This window comes from Barbus barbus, assembly GCF_936440315.1.
Source record: "Barbus barbus genome assembly, chromosome: 41".
Lineage (NCBI taxonomy): Eukaryota > Metazoa > Chordata > Actinopteri > Cypriniformes > Cyprinidae > Barbus > Barbus barbus.
This window is the reverse complement of record NC_136719.1, coordinates 27521534-27538900: the sequence shown is the minus strand read 5'-3', so window position 1 is coordinate 27538900 and position 17367 is coordinate 27521534. Positions and strand designations below refer to the sequence as shown.

At 42.9% G+C, this 17367-nt stretch overlaps 1 protein-coding gene across 1 annotated transcript in view; it reads right to left on the bottom strand.

Annotated features, from left to right (window-relative positions):
- LOC306860965 (NF-X1-type zinc finger protein NFXL1-like) overlaps window positions 1-17367 on the bottom strand; it is a 32621-nt gene that overhangs the window by 12916 nt on the left and 2338 nt on the right. Inside the window, exons 3-14 of the mRNA XM_079402987.1 lie at window positions 14761-14990; window positions 13845-13878; window positions 13686-13798; window positions 12797-12927; window positions 12549-12727; window positions 11477-11638; window positions 11282-11382; window positions 10499-10613; window positions 7966-8090; window positions 6974-7096; window positions 6035-6125; window positions 3015-3412 (exon numbers count right to left, since the gene is read on the bottom strand). Coding sequence (XP_079259113.1) covers window positions 3015-3412; window positions 6035-6125; window positions 6974-7096; window positions 7966-8090; window positions 10499-10613; window positions 11282-11382; window positions 11477-11638; window positions 12549-12727; window positions 12797-12927; window positions 13686-13798; window positions 13845-13878; window positions 14761-14990 — 1802 coding nt within the window. The remainder of the gene's footprint in view (window positions 1-3014; window positions 3413-6034; window positions 6126-6973; window positions 7097-7965; window positions 8091-10498; window positions 10614-11281; window positions 11383-11476; window positions 11639-12548; window positions 12728-12796; window positions 12928-13685; window positions 13799-13844; window positions 13879-14760; window positions 14991-17367) is intronic.

The window sequence follows — 17367 nt, the reverse complement described above, 5'->3', positions numbered from 1 at the left end:
CGTTTTGTCGTTTTCTGGCTCATCTGAAGGACATCACTGGACCGTTACTGGACCCCCTGCAGTTTGCCTACAGAGCAAACAGGTCTGTGGATGATGCAGTCAACATGGGACTGCACTTCATCCTGAAGCATCTGGACAGACCAGGGACTTATGTGAGGATCCTGTTTGTGGACTTCAGCTCTGCTTTTAACACCATTATCACGGAAACCCTTCAAAATAAACTAACTCAGCTCTCCGTCCCCACCTCCGTCTGCCAGTGGTTCAACAGCTTCCTGACAGACAGACAGCAGTTAGTAAAGCTTGGCAAATTCACATCCAGCACTCGAACCATCAGCACTGGAGCTCCTCAGGGCTGCGTACTCTCCCCACTGCTCTTCTCCCTCTACACCAATGACTGCACATCTAAAGACCCCTCTGTCAAGCTCCTGAAGTTCGCAGACGACACCACACTGATCGGCCTCATCCAGGACGGTGACGAGTCTGCTTACAGACAGGAGGTTAAGGAGCTGGCTGTCTGGTGCAGTCTCAACAACCTGGAGCTTAACACGCTCAAAACTGTGGAGATGATCGTGGACTTCAGGAGAAACCCCCCTGCTCTCCCCCCACTCACCATCATGAACAGCACTGTGACTGCAGTGAAGTCATTCAGATTCCTGGGCACCACCATCTCTCAGGACCTGAAGTGGGATATTCACATTGACTCCTTTGTCAGGAAGGCCCAGCAGAGGTTGTACTTTCTTCGCCAGCTGAGGAAGTTCAACCTGCCACAGGACTTACTGAAACAGTTCTACTCCGCCATCATCGAATCCATCCTCTGCACTTCAATAACTGTCTGGTTCAGCTCAGCTACCAAATCTGACCTCAGAAGACTACGGAGGGTAGTCCGGACTGCTGAGCGAATCATTGGTACAACCCTCCCCACTCTCCAAGAACTGTACTTATCCAGAGTGAGCAAAAGGGCTGGCAAAATCACTCTGGACCCCTCACATCCAGCACACTCCCTCTTTGAACTGTTACCGTCTGGTCGACGCTACAGAGCTCTGAGCACCAGAACGACCAGACACAGGAACAGTTTCTTCCCTCAGTCAATACATCTCATGAACACTCAACAATAAACGTGGAACACACAACTAATTCATTATCCATTCACCACACTCACTTATTTTATTTTTATCATTTCTAATTTGCACATACTTGAGCTGTACATACATAGTCGCCTATATTATATATTATATATTGTGTATTTTTTATTTTTTTTGCTGCTTTGTACATTGGTTATTGGCTATTTCTTGTTATTTTATTTTTATTACCCGTGTCCTGTCCTGTTGCTGTCTTTCTGTTGCACTGTGGAGCTTCTGTCACTACAACAAATTCCTTGTATGTGTAAATATACTTGGCCAATAAAGCTCATTCTGATTCTGATTCTGAAAGGAAGCTATAACATTAAAACTGTGAACCAACAGGTGTATTCTGTGACAAAGATTGCATCACGCGCTCGTTAAAATAGTTACATATTTATGAATTGGGTTCTGTATATCCATTTCGTTGCGAGTGCAGAGAGGCTCTGCCCACACACTCTTCTGATTGGCTGTGATTTTGGCGTCACCTGGTGTGGATAGACAAATTGCTTATTGCATCACATCTGGTTAGGACACGGTTACAAAAAAATATACTTTACATTTCAGAACCCAAAACATCCCGATTAGTCCAAAAAAAGCTTTTATTCAAACCAAGCTGCTAAAACGACTTAATTTGTCTCAGTGCGACAAAAGACCGGCTCTTTGCAGGAGAAGATCAACACCTACTTCAACATCAAATTAAAGTGCAGTTCATGGCCCTTTCAATATTCAATACCGCGCATGTTTTTAGGGCCCTATGAAATCAGTCTTATTTTTTTCCAAATTTCCTTTGAATTTTTCTGGACTCCTTTTTAATGGTTAAATTGAATTGTATTAATTAAAAAGCACGTCTAATATATTTTTCATGATTTTAATTAATAATTTAACATCAGTTTATTAATAATTTAACAAAAATTATGTTAAGGGCCCTATGAATTGTTTTATTTAATTTTTTCACATCTTATGGTTGTTACCAAATTCTGTTTTAGCATTTCTAATTACTTGAATGCATAAAAACTATTTTTTTTAATTCTTACAATAGCCTTATGCAATTCTGTGTAGTTAATTTTTCTGGTTATCAAATGAAGGCATAAAACATGAAAATGAAACAAATGTAATTTTTTGGCCAATAAATGGGATTTTCTAGTCAAATTAAAACATGGAAAAAATATTGTGAGACTATTCCTTAAAAATGCAGTTTTAATCATTTTTCAACAGTAGTAGCAGTATTACTTAGATTCTACTGAATGATAGTAACATATTTCTGCCACAATGTCTTCAAGTTAAACCAAACTTTTATTTTGACAGGTTGCCATTGTTTACACATGACACTACTTTTACTCAAATGAAAGGTTAAAATGCTCATGGATTGCCTCTCAGAGCAGTTCTGGAGATGTTGGTCATGTATTTATGCCCTCATTTAGAGAGACGACAGACGCTGAAATCACCGCGAGCATCGCACGCTTCCCTGATAGCACACACACATCACAGAGACATCTATTTGACATTGGGAAGACGTATTTTTGAGTTTTCTCATCTGCAATACATCTGTACGATGTTTCCTATCAGTTGTCAAATAGACGTTTATTAGATGTCTTTGACATGTTTATGATTTAGAATGTATGTAAAACTGACATCTTAAATACGTCTGTCAGATGTTTGTACACAGCAGATGTTTTCCAGATCAAGAGATCTTTAACAGACATCTTGTAGCTGCAAGTGTGCTATCTGGGTTCAGTGTGTGTGTAGTAAACAAAACCGCGCATCTGTGCCATTCATTCACACAGACACACAGAACATACAGGATTCATATTTTAAAAGCTTTTATTCACAGAAACTAGTCCATATTGCGATTTGATTGAAGTATAATGACCTATTTTTGATTAATTCCATGACGTTCTGTGTTGAACTGTATTTAATTTTTATGACTGATTCTGCGATTCCGTCTGCGTTTTCCTCATCGTGGAAATCATAGGCCCTATGCTTTGAGTGGGAAAGAGGTGAGCGTCGCACCCGATCAGCGGCTTTAACCAGCACCTGGTCGTGACACGGAGCCGGACAGAGGTGGACACAGCCGGGTGACGGCCGCTGGCAGGGCTGCTTACAGGGAGGACACGGGCCAGAGTGACACCGGTGCTTCTCCTGAGACGAGTGATGGCACGACGCCGGCTTCCTGCAGAGCTCCTTACAGCGCGGCGGCCTGGTGCTCCTCTCTCTCCCGCAGGGCACAGAGATCACCGTCGACCCACAATCACACCGCACCTCCACCATCTCTGGACACGGATAACAGCTGCCTGTGACACACACACACACGCAGGAGATCAGACGGGGTCGGTGTACTGACATCAGCTCAGCTTCAGCTGTTAGAAATCAGGCTTCATGTGGGATGAAACGGATCGTAGATGAACCGTGATCCATACGGACCAGGCACCATTGTCCGGCTCGAATGTGATTCGCAGATTAACCGTTAAAGGTGCACCAATATTTGAAAAACGTTTTTAACCGCAGTGTCGGACCGAGTCCCAAAACACACCTGTAGCCAATCAGCAGTAGGGGGGCGTGTCTTGTACTGATAGAGAGAAGAAGAGAGCGCTCGATTTGAGTGCACAGGACAGATATTAGCAGATCGACTATAGATAGAGAGATAATGTAGATAAAAAAAAAAGAGGAAAATATTGGAGGAACAAAACATTAAAAAGAAGGGTTACAATCATGCAAGAGGGAGGACCCGCGTAAAGTGAAGTGAGGTGAAGTGAAGTGACATTCAGCCAAGTATGGTGACCCATACTCGGAATTCGTGCTCTGCATTTAACCCATCCAACGTGCACACACACACACACACACACACACACACACACACAGCAGTGAACACACACACACACACACACACACACACCCGGGGAGCAGTTGGGGGTTTGGTGCCTTGCTCAAGGGCACCTCAGTCGTGGTATTGAGGGTGGAGAGAGCGCTGGACATTCACCCCCCCCACCTACAATCCCTGCCGGCCCGAGGCTCGAAGAGACTACCTGTTTTGTCTTGTCAATTTATACATTCAAGCAATTTTCAACCATTCAAGTGAAAGAGAACTCGAATCGCACAAAACACCGAATTGATTATTCTTTCACGTCTCTTTGCGCTTGAACGGACACATACACACAAAGTTATGTTAAAATACCCATTTTGGCAAGCATTCTGGTAAACACAGTCAGTTATGTCTTAAATTAATGTAAACCGCTGAGAAAGAAACCGGATGCGTGTCAGTGCTGGGTCAGTGCATTTGGTCTTAAAGAGACAGCAGCCTATAATACCTGCTTCTCTCTGCTAATCAAACAACACCACAGCTTATTTAACTTATGTAGTGAGCACTATTGTGTTATTTTACACTTATTACACTTCTGCACCTGAATACTACTGTTACTGACTTTATTTGTAACTTTGTTATGTTGTATTCTTCTATGCTTGTAATTTGTGCAATTGTTCATGTTTTGTTCCTGACTTTATTAGTTAAGCTTGTAGTTTTTGCTGTGGTAAAGAAGTACTTAAAGCTTTCAGTAATAAATGAAAAGCAAACTTTTTTTCTTTTGCTGATCCAAAAAATGATCCGATCTGTGACTCAAAATCCGAAATGTGATCTGAACCATGTGTTTTGTGCTCTATTGCACCACTAGGCTTCACCAAGCAGAAAAGGCTAATCTGAATCCAGGCCTGGATTCCACCCAGCTGCTACACTCGCCGCCTGACATTTGGATATCAGAGCCTAGATAGCAGGCGCTTGCCAGATAACATTGTTGTTCCAGACGCACATTTGCATTCGGCACACAGCGAGCGAAGGAGAGTGCGAGGCATCGGCGAACAATTCATCAGCATGCGATAACCTCTATCCTCCGTTACCTTTCCCACACACACACTCCTGCTCTGAGAAAAGGTCAGCTCATTCACGCAGACCAACCGGACTCTGACTACGCTGATAACAGCACACAGCAGGCGCTTCTGGCCCAGCGTGATCATGACACAAACACAAGAGCCAATCAAACCCCCACACGAGAGTGACATGAACGCTCCCGTCTGCCCCGAGGACAGGAAACACTCCCGCTGGACACAGGAAACGCTCCGCCGGATGCCGGTCTGAGAGAGAGAGATGCATTCGGAAAAATAAAAGAGCCGAGAGATGGTGAGATTAGGAACGCTAACTCCTACAGCTGGGCAGAAAATAACGATTGCTTGATTTGAATCGATTCTTATTCCAAGAATCTCTCTGTGCTGTCCCAGTTGACGTGTGAACAAAACACCCATCTGATGAATCACAACAAGCTTAACGCTTTGTTATTTTAATATGAAACGTCTCTGCTGATAAATTCTGTCAATTTTATTATGAAATTCACACAAATACCACTTTTCTGCTCTTTAATGTGTGGTGACAGACGACTGTAGTGAACTGATCATCTCTTACTCTTTACTACTAGTTACAGTAGCAAATAAACATGAATGAACATCAGAAGAAACAGAACAACTCACTGGAATCAATCATGCCTTGGAAAGATGTCAATAAAACAGTCTGTGCTGAATATCATCACATTTTCCTCAGGAAAACCATTTAATGACTACAATTAGCTAGAAAAATAACTTTAAAGAGAAGCATTTTGCTAAAAAATATGCACTATATTCAATTTTATTTTAACCTGTTGTCTTCAAAATGTTATGAATTTTTGTGTAAATCCATCATGAAAACAAGTTATGACTACTAACTCTAACTCTGGCCCAGAAGCGCCTACATGAGATAGGAAGAGCCCGCCTGATCATCTGAAAACACTGTCTGAAGATTTGCAAATATCCAATTAGCCATGGTGTGTTCTAACCTCAGAACACGTGTTCCTGAATGAGTGTGTGTTCATGCATGAGTATGTGTCAGCGTTCACCTTGGTGGCAGACGGATGGGCATTTGTGGTTCCTGCAGCCCAACATTCGACAGCAGCTCATGTCACATGGAGGGCAGTTCCCCGGACAACACTGCAAATACACACACACACACACACACACACACACACCCTATCAGTGACACAATCCCACAGGTGTGTGTGACTGAGTGCTGCAATTGGATATGAGGTGTGAATGAGATGCTCTTGTGTGCGGAATGTGAAAAGATGGAATGTATGTGTGAGTGTGTGTGTGTGTGTGAGAGAGAGTGTGATTGTGTGTGTGTGTGTGTGTGTGTGAGAGAGTGTGATTGTGTGTGTGTGTGTGTGTGTGAGAGAGTGTGTGTGTGGGTGTGTGAGAGAGTGTGATTGTGTGTGTGTGTGTGTGTGTGTGTGTGTGTGAGAGAGTGTGATTGTGTGAGAGTGTGTGTGAGTGAGTGAGAGAGTGTGTGTGTGCCTGAGAGTGAGTGTGTGTGTGTGTGTGTGTGTGTGTGTGTGTGCCTGAGAGTGAGTGTGTGTGTGTGTGTGTGTGTGTGTGTGTGTGAGAGAGAGAGAGAGAGAGAGAGAGAGAGAGTGTGTGTGTGTGTGTGTGTGTGTGCGCCTGAGAGTGAGTGTGTGTGTGTGTGTGTGTGTGTGTGAGAGAGAGTGTGATTGTGTGAGAGTGTGTGTGTGTGTGTGTGAGAGAGAGAGTGTGTGTGTGCCTGAGAGTGAGTGTGTGTGTGTGTGTGTGCCTGAGAGTGAGTGTGTGTGTGTGTGTGAGAGAGAGAGAGAGAGAGTGTGTGTGTGTGTGTGTGTGCGCCTGAGAGTGTGTGTGTGTGTGTGTGTGTGTGAGAGAGATATTGTGTGTGACTGTGTGAGAGAGAGAGAGAGAGAGTGTGTGTGTGTCTGAGAGTGAGTGTGTGTGTTTGAGAGAGTGAGTGCGTGCGTGTATGTTATACTAACCTTTCTCTTGCACTGGTGTCGGCTGCAAGTCCGTGTCTTGTTGCACTTGGACTCACAGAGATATTCCTTATGACAGGGCAGGAGTTTGCTGTAGCGGCCACATCGACACGTCTTTTCTACATCCTGCACGCGCACACACAGGTTAATTATCCTCTAATCAGTATCTACATTCACAATGGACATTGATTTCAGGAAACTTAAGTTTCTGGCAGTCTTTCTTTGTAAATGCAAGCTGGTGTGTGTGTTTGTTTGTTTGTGTGTGTGTGTGTGTGTATGTAACAGCTGTCTTGTGTGTGTGCGTGTGTGTGTGTGTAACAGCTGTCTGGTGTGTGTGTGTAACAGCTGTCTGGTGTGTGTGTGTGTGTAAGTAACAGCTGTCTGGTGTGTCTGTGTGTGTGTGTGTGTGTGTGTAACAGCTGTCTGGTGTGTGTGTGTGTGTGTGTGTGTGTGTGTGTGTGTGTGTGTAACAGCTGTCTGGTGTGTGTGTGTGTGTGTGTGTAACAGCTGTCTGGTGTGTGTGTGTGTGTGTGTGTAACAGCTGTGTGTGTGTGTGTGTGTAACAGCTGTCTGGTGTGTGTGTGTGTGTGTGTAACAGCTGTCTGGTGTGTGTGTGTGTGTGTGTGTGTGTGTGTGTGTGTGTGTGTGTAACAGCTGTCTGGTGTGTGTGTGTGTGTGTGTGTAACAGCTGTCTGGTGTGTGTGTGTGTGTGTGTGTAACAGCTGTCTGGTGTGTGTGTGTGTGTGTGTGTAACAGCTGTCTGGTGTGTGTGTGTGTGTGTGTGTAACAGCTGTCTGGTGTGTGTGTGTGTGTGTGTAACAGCTGTCTGGTGTGTGTGTGTGTGTGTGTGTGTGTGTGTGTAACAGCTGTCTGGTGTGTGTGTGTGTGTGTGTGTGTGTGTGTAACAGCTGTCTGGTGTGTGTGTGTGTGTGTGTGTGTGTGTGTAACAGCTGTCTGGTGTGTGTGTGTGTGTGTGTGTGTGTGTGTGTGTACACCTGTCGGCAGGTCTCACAGGCTCCTCTGTGGCAGCGCATTGAGCAGGTGTGTAAACCACAATCCAGTTTTTTCCCGCAGGTGTCTCCACAGGTGGGCACATCAACCGTACACGGCAACACGCTCTCTAAACAAACACAGCGCTGACTGAAACACTGGAGCCCTGCAGAACTGCTTCATGAACATTAAATAACATCTGCATCAACATGTTCAAGTGCCAAACGGTTTGTATGAGGCACCAATCCTGCACACTTATACGGGAACTAATTCCGATATCAGTTCAATCACATCATAAACTAAACGCAGATGTTTTTTTTTTTTTATAATTTTTAAATCATTTTAAAATGTGATTTTATATGACAGCTTGATTCTATTAACTAAAACTTGTGCATAAAATCAGTACATGATATGAAAAATAATAAAATGGTATCTGAGGATTTCCAGTCAGGATTTGGACCATATCATAGTACTGATACTGCTCTCATTAGAGTTACAAATGACCTGCTCTTATCATCTGATCGTGGTTGTATCTCTCTATTAGTGCTACTGGATCTTAGCGCTGCATCTGACCGCCATCAGTTCGTAGCAGTGAATGAAGAGGTATCAGATCGATCACAAGCGCAGTATGGAGTACCTCAGGGCTCAGTACTAGGGCCGTTACTTTTCACGCTTTACATGTTACCCTTGGGAGATATTATCAGGAAACATGGTGTTAGCTTTCACTGTTATGCTGATGATACTCAACTCTATATTTCTTCGTGGCCCAGTGAAACACACCAATTTGAAACACTCATGGAATGTATAAGCGATATAAAAAAATAGATGACGAGTAATTTCTTACAGCTAAATTCTGAAAAAACAGAGGTTTTTATTAGTGGACCAAAGACCTCCGTAGGGGTGGGCGATATGGAAAAAATATATCACGATTTTTTTTATATCACGATTCACGATTTTATCACGATTCTTTGACATGTTGGTTTTACTATTTTGGTTTTACAAGTTGCCTGAGCATTACAGCCAAACTAGAAAGACAAAGCCTTTCAAGGTAACAAAAAAAAAAAAAAAAAAGGCATGGCAGATATTTAGGCCAAAGTGGGCGAAGATAAAAATCTTTGTCATTATTTTATCTTTCTTATTAAAAAATAAAAACAAAAGATACACATTACAAATACACATAATATACAAATAAAACAAACAGAGCTTTATTTCCAGGTACAATAGGTGTATTTAGCAGAGGATTCAATGACATTGAATGAACAAATATAAAAATAAAACACTAGATAGACTGATTCCTAAAGCAACTGTATTAAAGTTTTTCAGTCAAGAATAGTGAGGGATTTTTCTCTTTGTGTTTTGTTGTTTTGTTAACGTTAAATGAATAGTTCCCCTAAAAATAAATATTGTCATCTGTCTGTCAATTCTGTCATAATGTTTTATTTTTATACCATCATTTACTCAAAAGTTGTTTTAAACCTGAATGAGTTTCTTTCTTCTGCTGAACATAAATGCTATTTTGAAGAAGGTGGAAAACCAATCAGTTGCTGGTCCTCAGTGACTTCCACAGGATTGTTCTTTCTATCAAAGTCAATGTAGACAGCAACTGTTTGGTTACCCTCATTCTTCAAAATATCTTCGTTTGGGTTCAGCCCAAGAAATTAATAGAGGTTTGGGACAACATGTGAGTGAGTAAATAATGACAGAAATTAAATTTTAGGGTGAACTATCCCTTTAATGACAGTCGACAGCATGTTTAGTGTCCTGTCCCTTTAAGAGCTGCACGCATCTAATATACAGACACGCATCTGTTTCTCTCTTAACTATTTACTTTCATTTTAGAGATAACCAACTGAGTCTGTATGTAAACCTTGTGTGTTTTGACAGTATTAGCGCAAAAGATAAGTTAGTTGAGTAATCAGGAGCTGTTAGACAGGCTTTTTAGTGTCCGTGCTTCAGGTGTATGCGCTCAGAAAAAGCGCACGTCAGACCAGCGCGTGAATTAAACATTTAACCAGCAAGGCTTGTGTGCAAATAATGTAGTTTTGCGATCATGAATAAGTGCAGTGTCCTGTCAGAGTAACTCTACTGCTGTATGTGGTGTTGCACAGTATATAGAGACGGAGGCGTCAGAAATGTATTTGATATAATGTGTGCTGTAGCACGATACTACCATATTTCTTCAAAAGCAGATCGTGGAGACATTTTTATCATCCACGATCAAAAATCGTTACATTGCACACCCCTAGACCTCCGCATGTAATAACATAGAACAGTGGTTCCCAAACCTGTCCTGAGGCCCCCCATGTCTCCTTATCTAACACACCTGATTCCACTCACCAGCTCGTTAGTAGAGACTGCAAGAACTACACTGGGTGTGTCTGATTAGGGAGACATACAAAATGTGCAGAGCAGGGGGTCCTCCAGGACAGGTTTGGGAACCACTGACCAAGAACACTGTCTAACACTCGATGGCTGCTCTGTCAATTCTTTGTCATCAGTTAGGTGTGTGTGTTTGTGTGTCTGTGAGTGTGAACGTACTTGTCTTGCCACAAGAACAGGAGCGATTTCCAGAACGAGGACATTCTCCACATACACCTGCGTGACACACACACTCACATGTGTGATTCCCACAGGACAGCGGACGACCACACACCTGCAGAAACACACACACATCAGGCAGTTGTTAATAATAATAATAATTCATTACATTTATATAGCGCTTTTCTGCTTTTCTAAGCACTCAAAGCGCTCTACATTGTGAGGGGTGGTGTCTCCTCGTCCACCACCAGTGTGCAGCATCCACCTGGATGATGCGACGGCAGCCATAGTGCGCCAGAACGCCCACCACACACCAGCTTACTGGTGGAGAGGAGACAGAGTAATGAAGCCAATCAGTGTAAGGGGATGATTAGGAGGCCATGATGGTCAGAGGCCAATGGGCCAGGATGCCGAGGTCACACCTCTACTCTTTTCGAAAGACATCCTGGGATTTTTAATGACCACAGAGAGTCAGGACCTCGGTTTAACGTCTCATCTGAAAGACGGTGCTTTTTGACAGTATAGTGTCCCCGTCACTATACTGGGGCGTTAGGACCCACACAGACCACAGGGTGAGCACCCCCTGCTGGCCTCACTAACACCTCTTCCAACAGCAACCTAGTTTTTCCCAGGAGGTCTCCCATCCAGGTACTGACCAGCTCAACCCTGCTTAGCTTCAGTGGGCAACCGGTCTTGGGCTGCAGGGTGATATGGCTGTGGCTACACACACACATCAGACAGTTGTTACACACACACACACACACCCCCACTGAACACACACACCTGGTCACAGTGCCACTCTGGACTGGCACATGGTCGCTTCGCCCACTGCCGGCCACACACACAAGTCTGTAGACTGACCCTCGGACACGGAGCACAGTCACCTGACCACAAGAGAGAGAGAGAGAGAGAGAGACTCGACTCACCGCAGCTCTTCTGTCTGAATACACTCATCCGTCAGTGTGAGGTGTGTGATACCTGCGTGACAGCTGTTTGCACAGGTGTGTATTCGGCATGGAAGCGTCCGTCTGCAGATTTGTGCGCAGCTCCAGGCTTTAGCGCTGCAGCGGCGCGGAACACGAGACGACTTCCCACACAGACAGGAAACACTCACCATCTTCGGACAGGGGGGACACGGACCTGAGACACACACACACACAGACAGACCACCTTTGGTTTTACATGAAAATGATTCATGAATGAAATATAACTCAAGTTTTCTTTTAGTGTCACTCTGTGCGTGTGTGTCTGTGTGTGAGTGTGTGTGTTCGAGTGTGAGTGCGTGAGTGTTTGAGCGCGTGTATGTGTGTGTGTGTGTATGTGTGAGTGTTTGAGCGTGTGTATGTTTCTCTGTCCGTGTGTGTGTGTGAGTGCGTGAGTGTGTGTGTATGTGTGAGTGTTTGAGTGCGTGTATGTTTCTCTGTGTGTATGTGTGTGTGTGTGTGTGTGTGTGTGAATGTTTGAGCGCGTGTATGTTTCTCTGTCCGTGTGTGTGTGTGTGCGTGTATGTGTGTGTGTGTGTGTGTGCACGTGTGTGTGTGTGTGTGAGTGAATGTTTGAGCGCGTGTGTGTGTGCACGTGAGTGTGTGTGTATGTGTGAGTGTTTGAGCGCGTGTATGTGTGTGTGTGCATGTGAGTGTGTGTGTATGTGTGAGTGTTTGAGTGCGTGTATGTTTCTCTGTGTGTATGTGTGTGTGTGTGTGTGTGTGTGAATGTTTGAGCGCGTGTATGTTTCTCTGTCCGTGTGTGTGTGTGCACGTGAGTGTGTGTGTGTATGTGTGAGTGTTTGAGCGCATGTATGTGTGTGTGTGTGCACGTGAGTGTGTGTGTGTATGTGTGAGTGTTTGAGCGCGTGTATGTGTGTGTGTGCGTGAGTGTTTGAGCGCGTGTATGTGTGTGCACGTGAGTGTGTGTGTGTATGTGTGAGTGTTTGAGCGCGTGTATGTGTGTGCACGTGAGTGTGTGCGTGTATGTGTGAGTGTTTGAGCGCGTGTATGTTTCTCTGTGTGTGTGTGAGTGAGTGTATGTGTGAGCGTTTGTGTGTGTGCACCTGGATGACACAGCAGCAAGCAGTGATGTCCACATGGCGGTCTGAACTCACGCTCACACACCTGGCCACAGGAATGTGGGAGGAGCCAGGGGTCCGGCACAGGCTCCACCTCCTTCCCGCAGTAACAGTGGTATCTGGTGGGAGTCTGGTGAGGACTGTACTCATACCTACACTTGGGACTGATGCAGACAGAGAGCGGTGACGTGATGCTCCAGCGCTGGGAACGCTGTGATTGGTCAGATACTCACCACGGCCACGGGTGATCTTTTTTGCCAAAGTCCTCGTCGGTCACGGAGGACACCAGGAAGATGGAGTCTTTGGCCCATTTCTGAATGCAGGTGATGTGGAAGATACAGTAACAGGCCACACAACTCCACATCTGAGACACGGAAAGAGCAGACAAGCTGAGCATGTGTGTGTGTGTGTGAGTGAGTGTGTCTCTGTGAGTGTGTGTGTGTCAATTTCAATTCAATTCAGAAAGCTTTATTGGCATGACAAAAACATACATTCTGTATTGCCAAAGCATTAAAACAACATAGAAAATTTAGTAAAGCTTATAGAAAATAATAGTAATAATGAAACTAAATAAAAGCATTATTACATAAACACATTGCTAGATATAACAAAAACAAAACGATGCTAACTGTTAATAAAATAAATAATGAATTATAATAATAAATAAAAGATTATACTACAGACATCATGTAACAACTGAACTTAGAAACTGAACATTGTATAGATGATATAGATGTGTGTAGCTGTAATGTGTGTGTGTTTGTGCTGTGAGTGAGTGTGTGTTTATTGGCTGTTTGTTTCTCTCTGGCTGTCTCTCAGGAGATGACAAGATGCTACAAATCTTGCAGCTATATTACAACATTTGGCTTCTTCGCCAAGAATGAAACCGAGTTTTTGGGTTGGATTATATGTGCTAAATTGGGGGAATATTGTATTAATTTTGGGGTAGTATTGGTCTCTGATAGCTTTATATTTTGTGCATTCTGTGAGGAAGTGCAGCTCCGTCTCCGTCACTCCCAGGATGCAGTGCGAGCAGAGTCTGTCCTCACGAGAGAGCCAGGTCTGTCTGCGGCCCGTCTCTACGGCCAGACTGTGTTCACTGAGTCTGTACATCTCTCTCATGGCCTGTGTTCTCCTGACAGACGCGATGCAGATCAGACACGTGACTCCTCCAGACTGACACACTTCATGTAAATAATGACGCGTCTTCTCCAGCAGACGGATGTCAGCGTCACCTGAACACACACACACACACACACACAATTTCTCCTCCTCTCTCACAGCAGATCATCACGAGCGTGAGCGACACAACCCTCTACGGACACCTTGGCAACAGATTCGCCATTGGCTAGAACATTTTAGTATTTTACTCGCCAGACTAATATTAAATATTTGATGCACTACTTAATATAATAATGCATATGCCATTTTAACTGAACTAAGGACTAAGTTCGGTATTCTACTGTCAGAATTTACATTTACACATTTACACATAGTCATTTGGCACACGCTTTTATCCAAAGCGACTTACAATTGGGGAATACAAATAGCGATTTATCTTGAAGAGGCAGTCAGACAGAGGAAGTGCTCGTAACACCAAGTCTCAGTCATTGTTCAAATAAGTACAAGCTAGTAAGGGAGGGAGAGAAAGATAGAGGGTTTTTTTTTTTTTTTTTTTTTTGAGTTTAGGATGAAGTCAAGTACTGACGAAAGAGATGAGTTTTCAGTTGTTGCTTGAAGGTTGCCAGAGATCCGGCGTTCCGGATAGGGGTGGGAAGATTATTCCAGCAGCCAGGAATGGTGAACGAGAATGTTCTGGAGAGTGATTTTGAGCCTCTGTGATGGTACCACAAGGCGTCGCTCACTAGCAGATCTCAAACTTCTGGAGGGGATGTAGGTTCGTAATAGTGAGTGGAAGTAGGAGGGTGCTGAGCCTGTGGTAGTTCTGTACGCAAGCATCAGTGACTTGAACTGGATGCGAGCTGCCACTGGTAGCCAGTGCAAGGAGATGAAGAGAGGTGTAACATGCGCTCTTTTGGGCTCGTTGAAGATCAGTCGTGCCGCTGCATTCTGAATCATTTGTAGAGGTTTGATTGTGTTTGATGGCAGACCAGCCAGAAGAGCATTGCAGTAGTCCAGTCTAGAAACACTACTTGTGTAGTGCAAACCTGCAGGATCGAGCAGTCTTTGCAATGTGCTCTTTGAAGGTCAGCTGGTCATCAAAGATTACACCAAGATTTCTGACCGAAGTTGATGGGGTAATCATTGATGAGCCGAACTGAATCGTGAAGTCATGCCGTAGAGTCGGAGTGGCAGGGAAGACAAGAAGCTCCGTCTTTGCCAGGTTGAGCTGTAGGTGATGTTCTTTGATCCATGCCGAGATGTCCGCCAGGCAACCTGAGATCCGTGCAGCTACCGTTGGGTCATCTGGTTGAAAAGAGAGATAGAGCTGTGTGTCATCGGCGTAGCAGTGATAGGAGGAGCCATGTGCATGTATGATGGGACCCAGCGATGTAGTGTACGTGGAGAAGAGGAGGGGTCCAAGAATGACAACATATCCACGTGTTCTAGTCAAAAATCACTTTTTAAAGGAGTATTTACCAGAAATATTATTTACAAGAATTTTATTTAGGTGAAAAATGTAAATGTGCAGTATTTCTGAAAAAATTAAAACAAAAAGTAAAAAAATATTAAAAAAAATATATAAAATCAATTAATTGGAGATGCTTTTGATTATTAAAATTTAATGGAACAATTAAAATGGAATCCAGAAAATAATGGAAAACAGAATTTGGTACAGATAACACTGTAAAACTCAATTAATTAGACAGGCTTTTTGATTAATACAATTTTATTTAACCATTAAAACAGAGTATAGAAAAATGAAAATGGAAAAAAATGAATTTGGAAATAAAACTGATTTCATAGGGACCTTTAATTAGAATACATTTTTTTTGTGGTAATAAAAATAGATTTAAGTGATCAATAGCTTTTAAAATGACTTGAAATACATATATAATAGCAATGATGCAATAATAAAGTATCAAAAGCAAGAAATCATATGGTACAAAGGCCTGCAGGAGCGCCGACGCCTGATGATTATTACTCATTACTGTTTAATATTGACCAAGCACCATTTCATTCAAATGTCCACTTAATCTTTAATATTTGGCCATTTCTTTAGGACAGAAATGCTACAGCTGCTATAATTATGTAATGTAATTAAATGTATATGTGGACATCAAAACTAGGGGTGTAACGGTTCACAAAATCCACGGTTGGGTTCGGTACGACACAGTGGTGTCACGGTTCGGTATGTTTACGATACGGGGGGCGGGGCATGGGTTTTCTGTTTTAGACCATGAATGCGAGCCAATGGATATCACACAAGCACACGTTTGCAGCAGGTTTAGCACACGCGCAAACTTTGTGCGAGAGTCAGTGTTCATTTTGGCAGGCATTTTTGATTTAGTCTTAGTCTTTATCTTGAGACGAAAAAGCTTAATAGTCTTAGTCACATTTTAGTCATTTGAGTCTTTCATAGTTTTAATCGACGAAAAGTCATTGCATTTTTGTCAACTTTTAGTCATTACTTTTAGTCAAACTGCAGTTACCAACATTTATTTTGGTAGCTATTTTATATGTAGTATTCAAACAAAAATAGTCATCAATACGTCTCTCTTTAGACCAAATCAATTAAGCTTAGTTATGAGAAATTTTAATCAAGGATTGAATTTGGAAAAACTGGAATAAATTTTCATTTTTTGGTAGAGATATAAATTAAACTCATTTTTCAGATACAGTAGGTTTACTTAACAAGTATACGTTTATTTAACATCTTTTGTTGGTTAACATTTATGACAGATAATTAGGAATGCTGTCCATTTAAGATGGAAGGTATGCATGCAATAGCCTACTGACATATATTCAGTTTTCACCCACCTGTTTAAGCTCACTTAAGCCATAACGGACTGTATTTCCGTGAGATACTCTACATGAGAGACATGTGGACTGCTGTGTGTGTATTTGAGTACTGAGAACTGATCGCGCGCTGTATGAGAACTGAAGAAGTGGAGCGTGCACGAGAGAGAGCACTTCTATCAGCGCGTTTCCGCCTGTCGCACCTTCACTGACTTTAAGTTAATCGACAATGAATTGTGACTCCCGGGAAAAACGGGACGTCTGGTCACCCACTCCCTAACCCTTCGGGTGCTGAGGCCATTGTTTCAGATCGCTAGTTCGCATTTTGGTAGCCTATCCGTCCACCACGGCTGCCATGCAAACGCCCCTTTTCCAATGACAGAGACGCACATTTTGAAAGACAAGACAGTTAATTTAGCCTATAGGATGTATTTTGAATGTCCGGTAGTCCTCAAATAACATTTTAGTCCCGTCTCGTCTTGTTAATGAAGACGCGCATACATTTCGTCATAGTTTTTATCATCAGATATTAGTTTTTTAACACTGGCGAGAGTTATGCCGGTGAACGTCTTAATCTCAGTCAGTTCACTACAAGCAGAAAGTGAAAGTAAAAACAGAATGATGGAGTAATGACGGAGCTTTCAGCATCTGAGACGACGAGAGACCAATCTACTTCAACATGCTGATAGCTGTTTTCATTTATTCCCTTAATATTTCTCTTGTGGCCCGCACATACTGAAAGAAAAAGAAGAAACGTATATTTTGTGTTAAACAGGTTGTTTTTGAAAGTCGGTGCTTGAAATAAAATCTTTTTATTTAATTGATTTTTATTGATGACTGCAGTGTTAATATTTTAATTATAGTACTATAACTCATAGTAGGT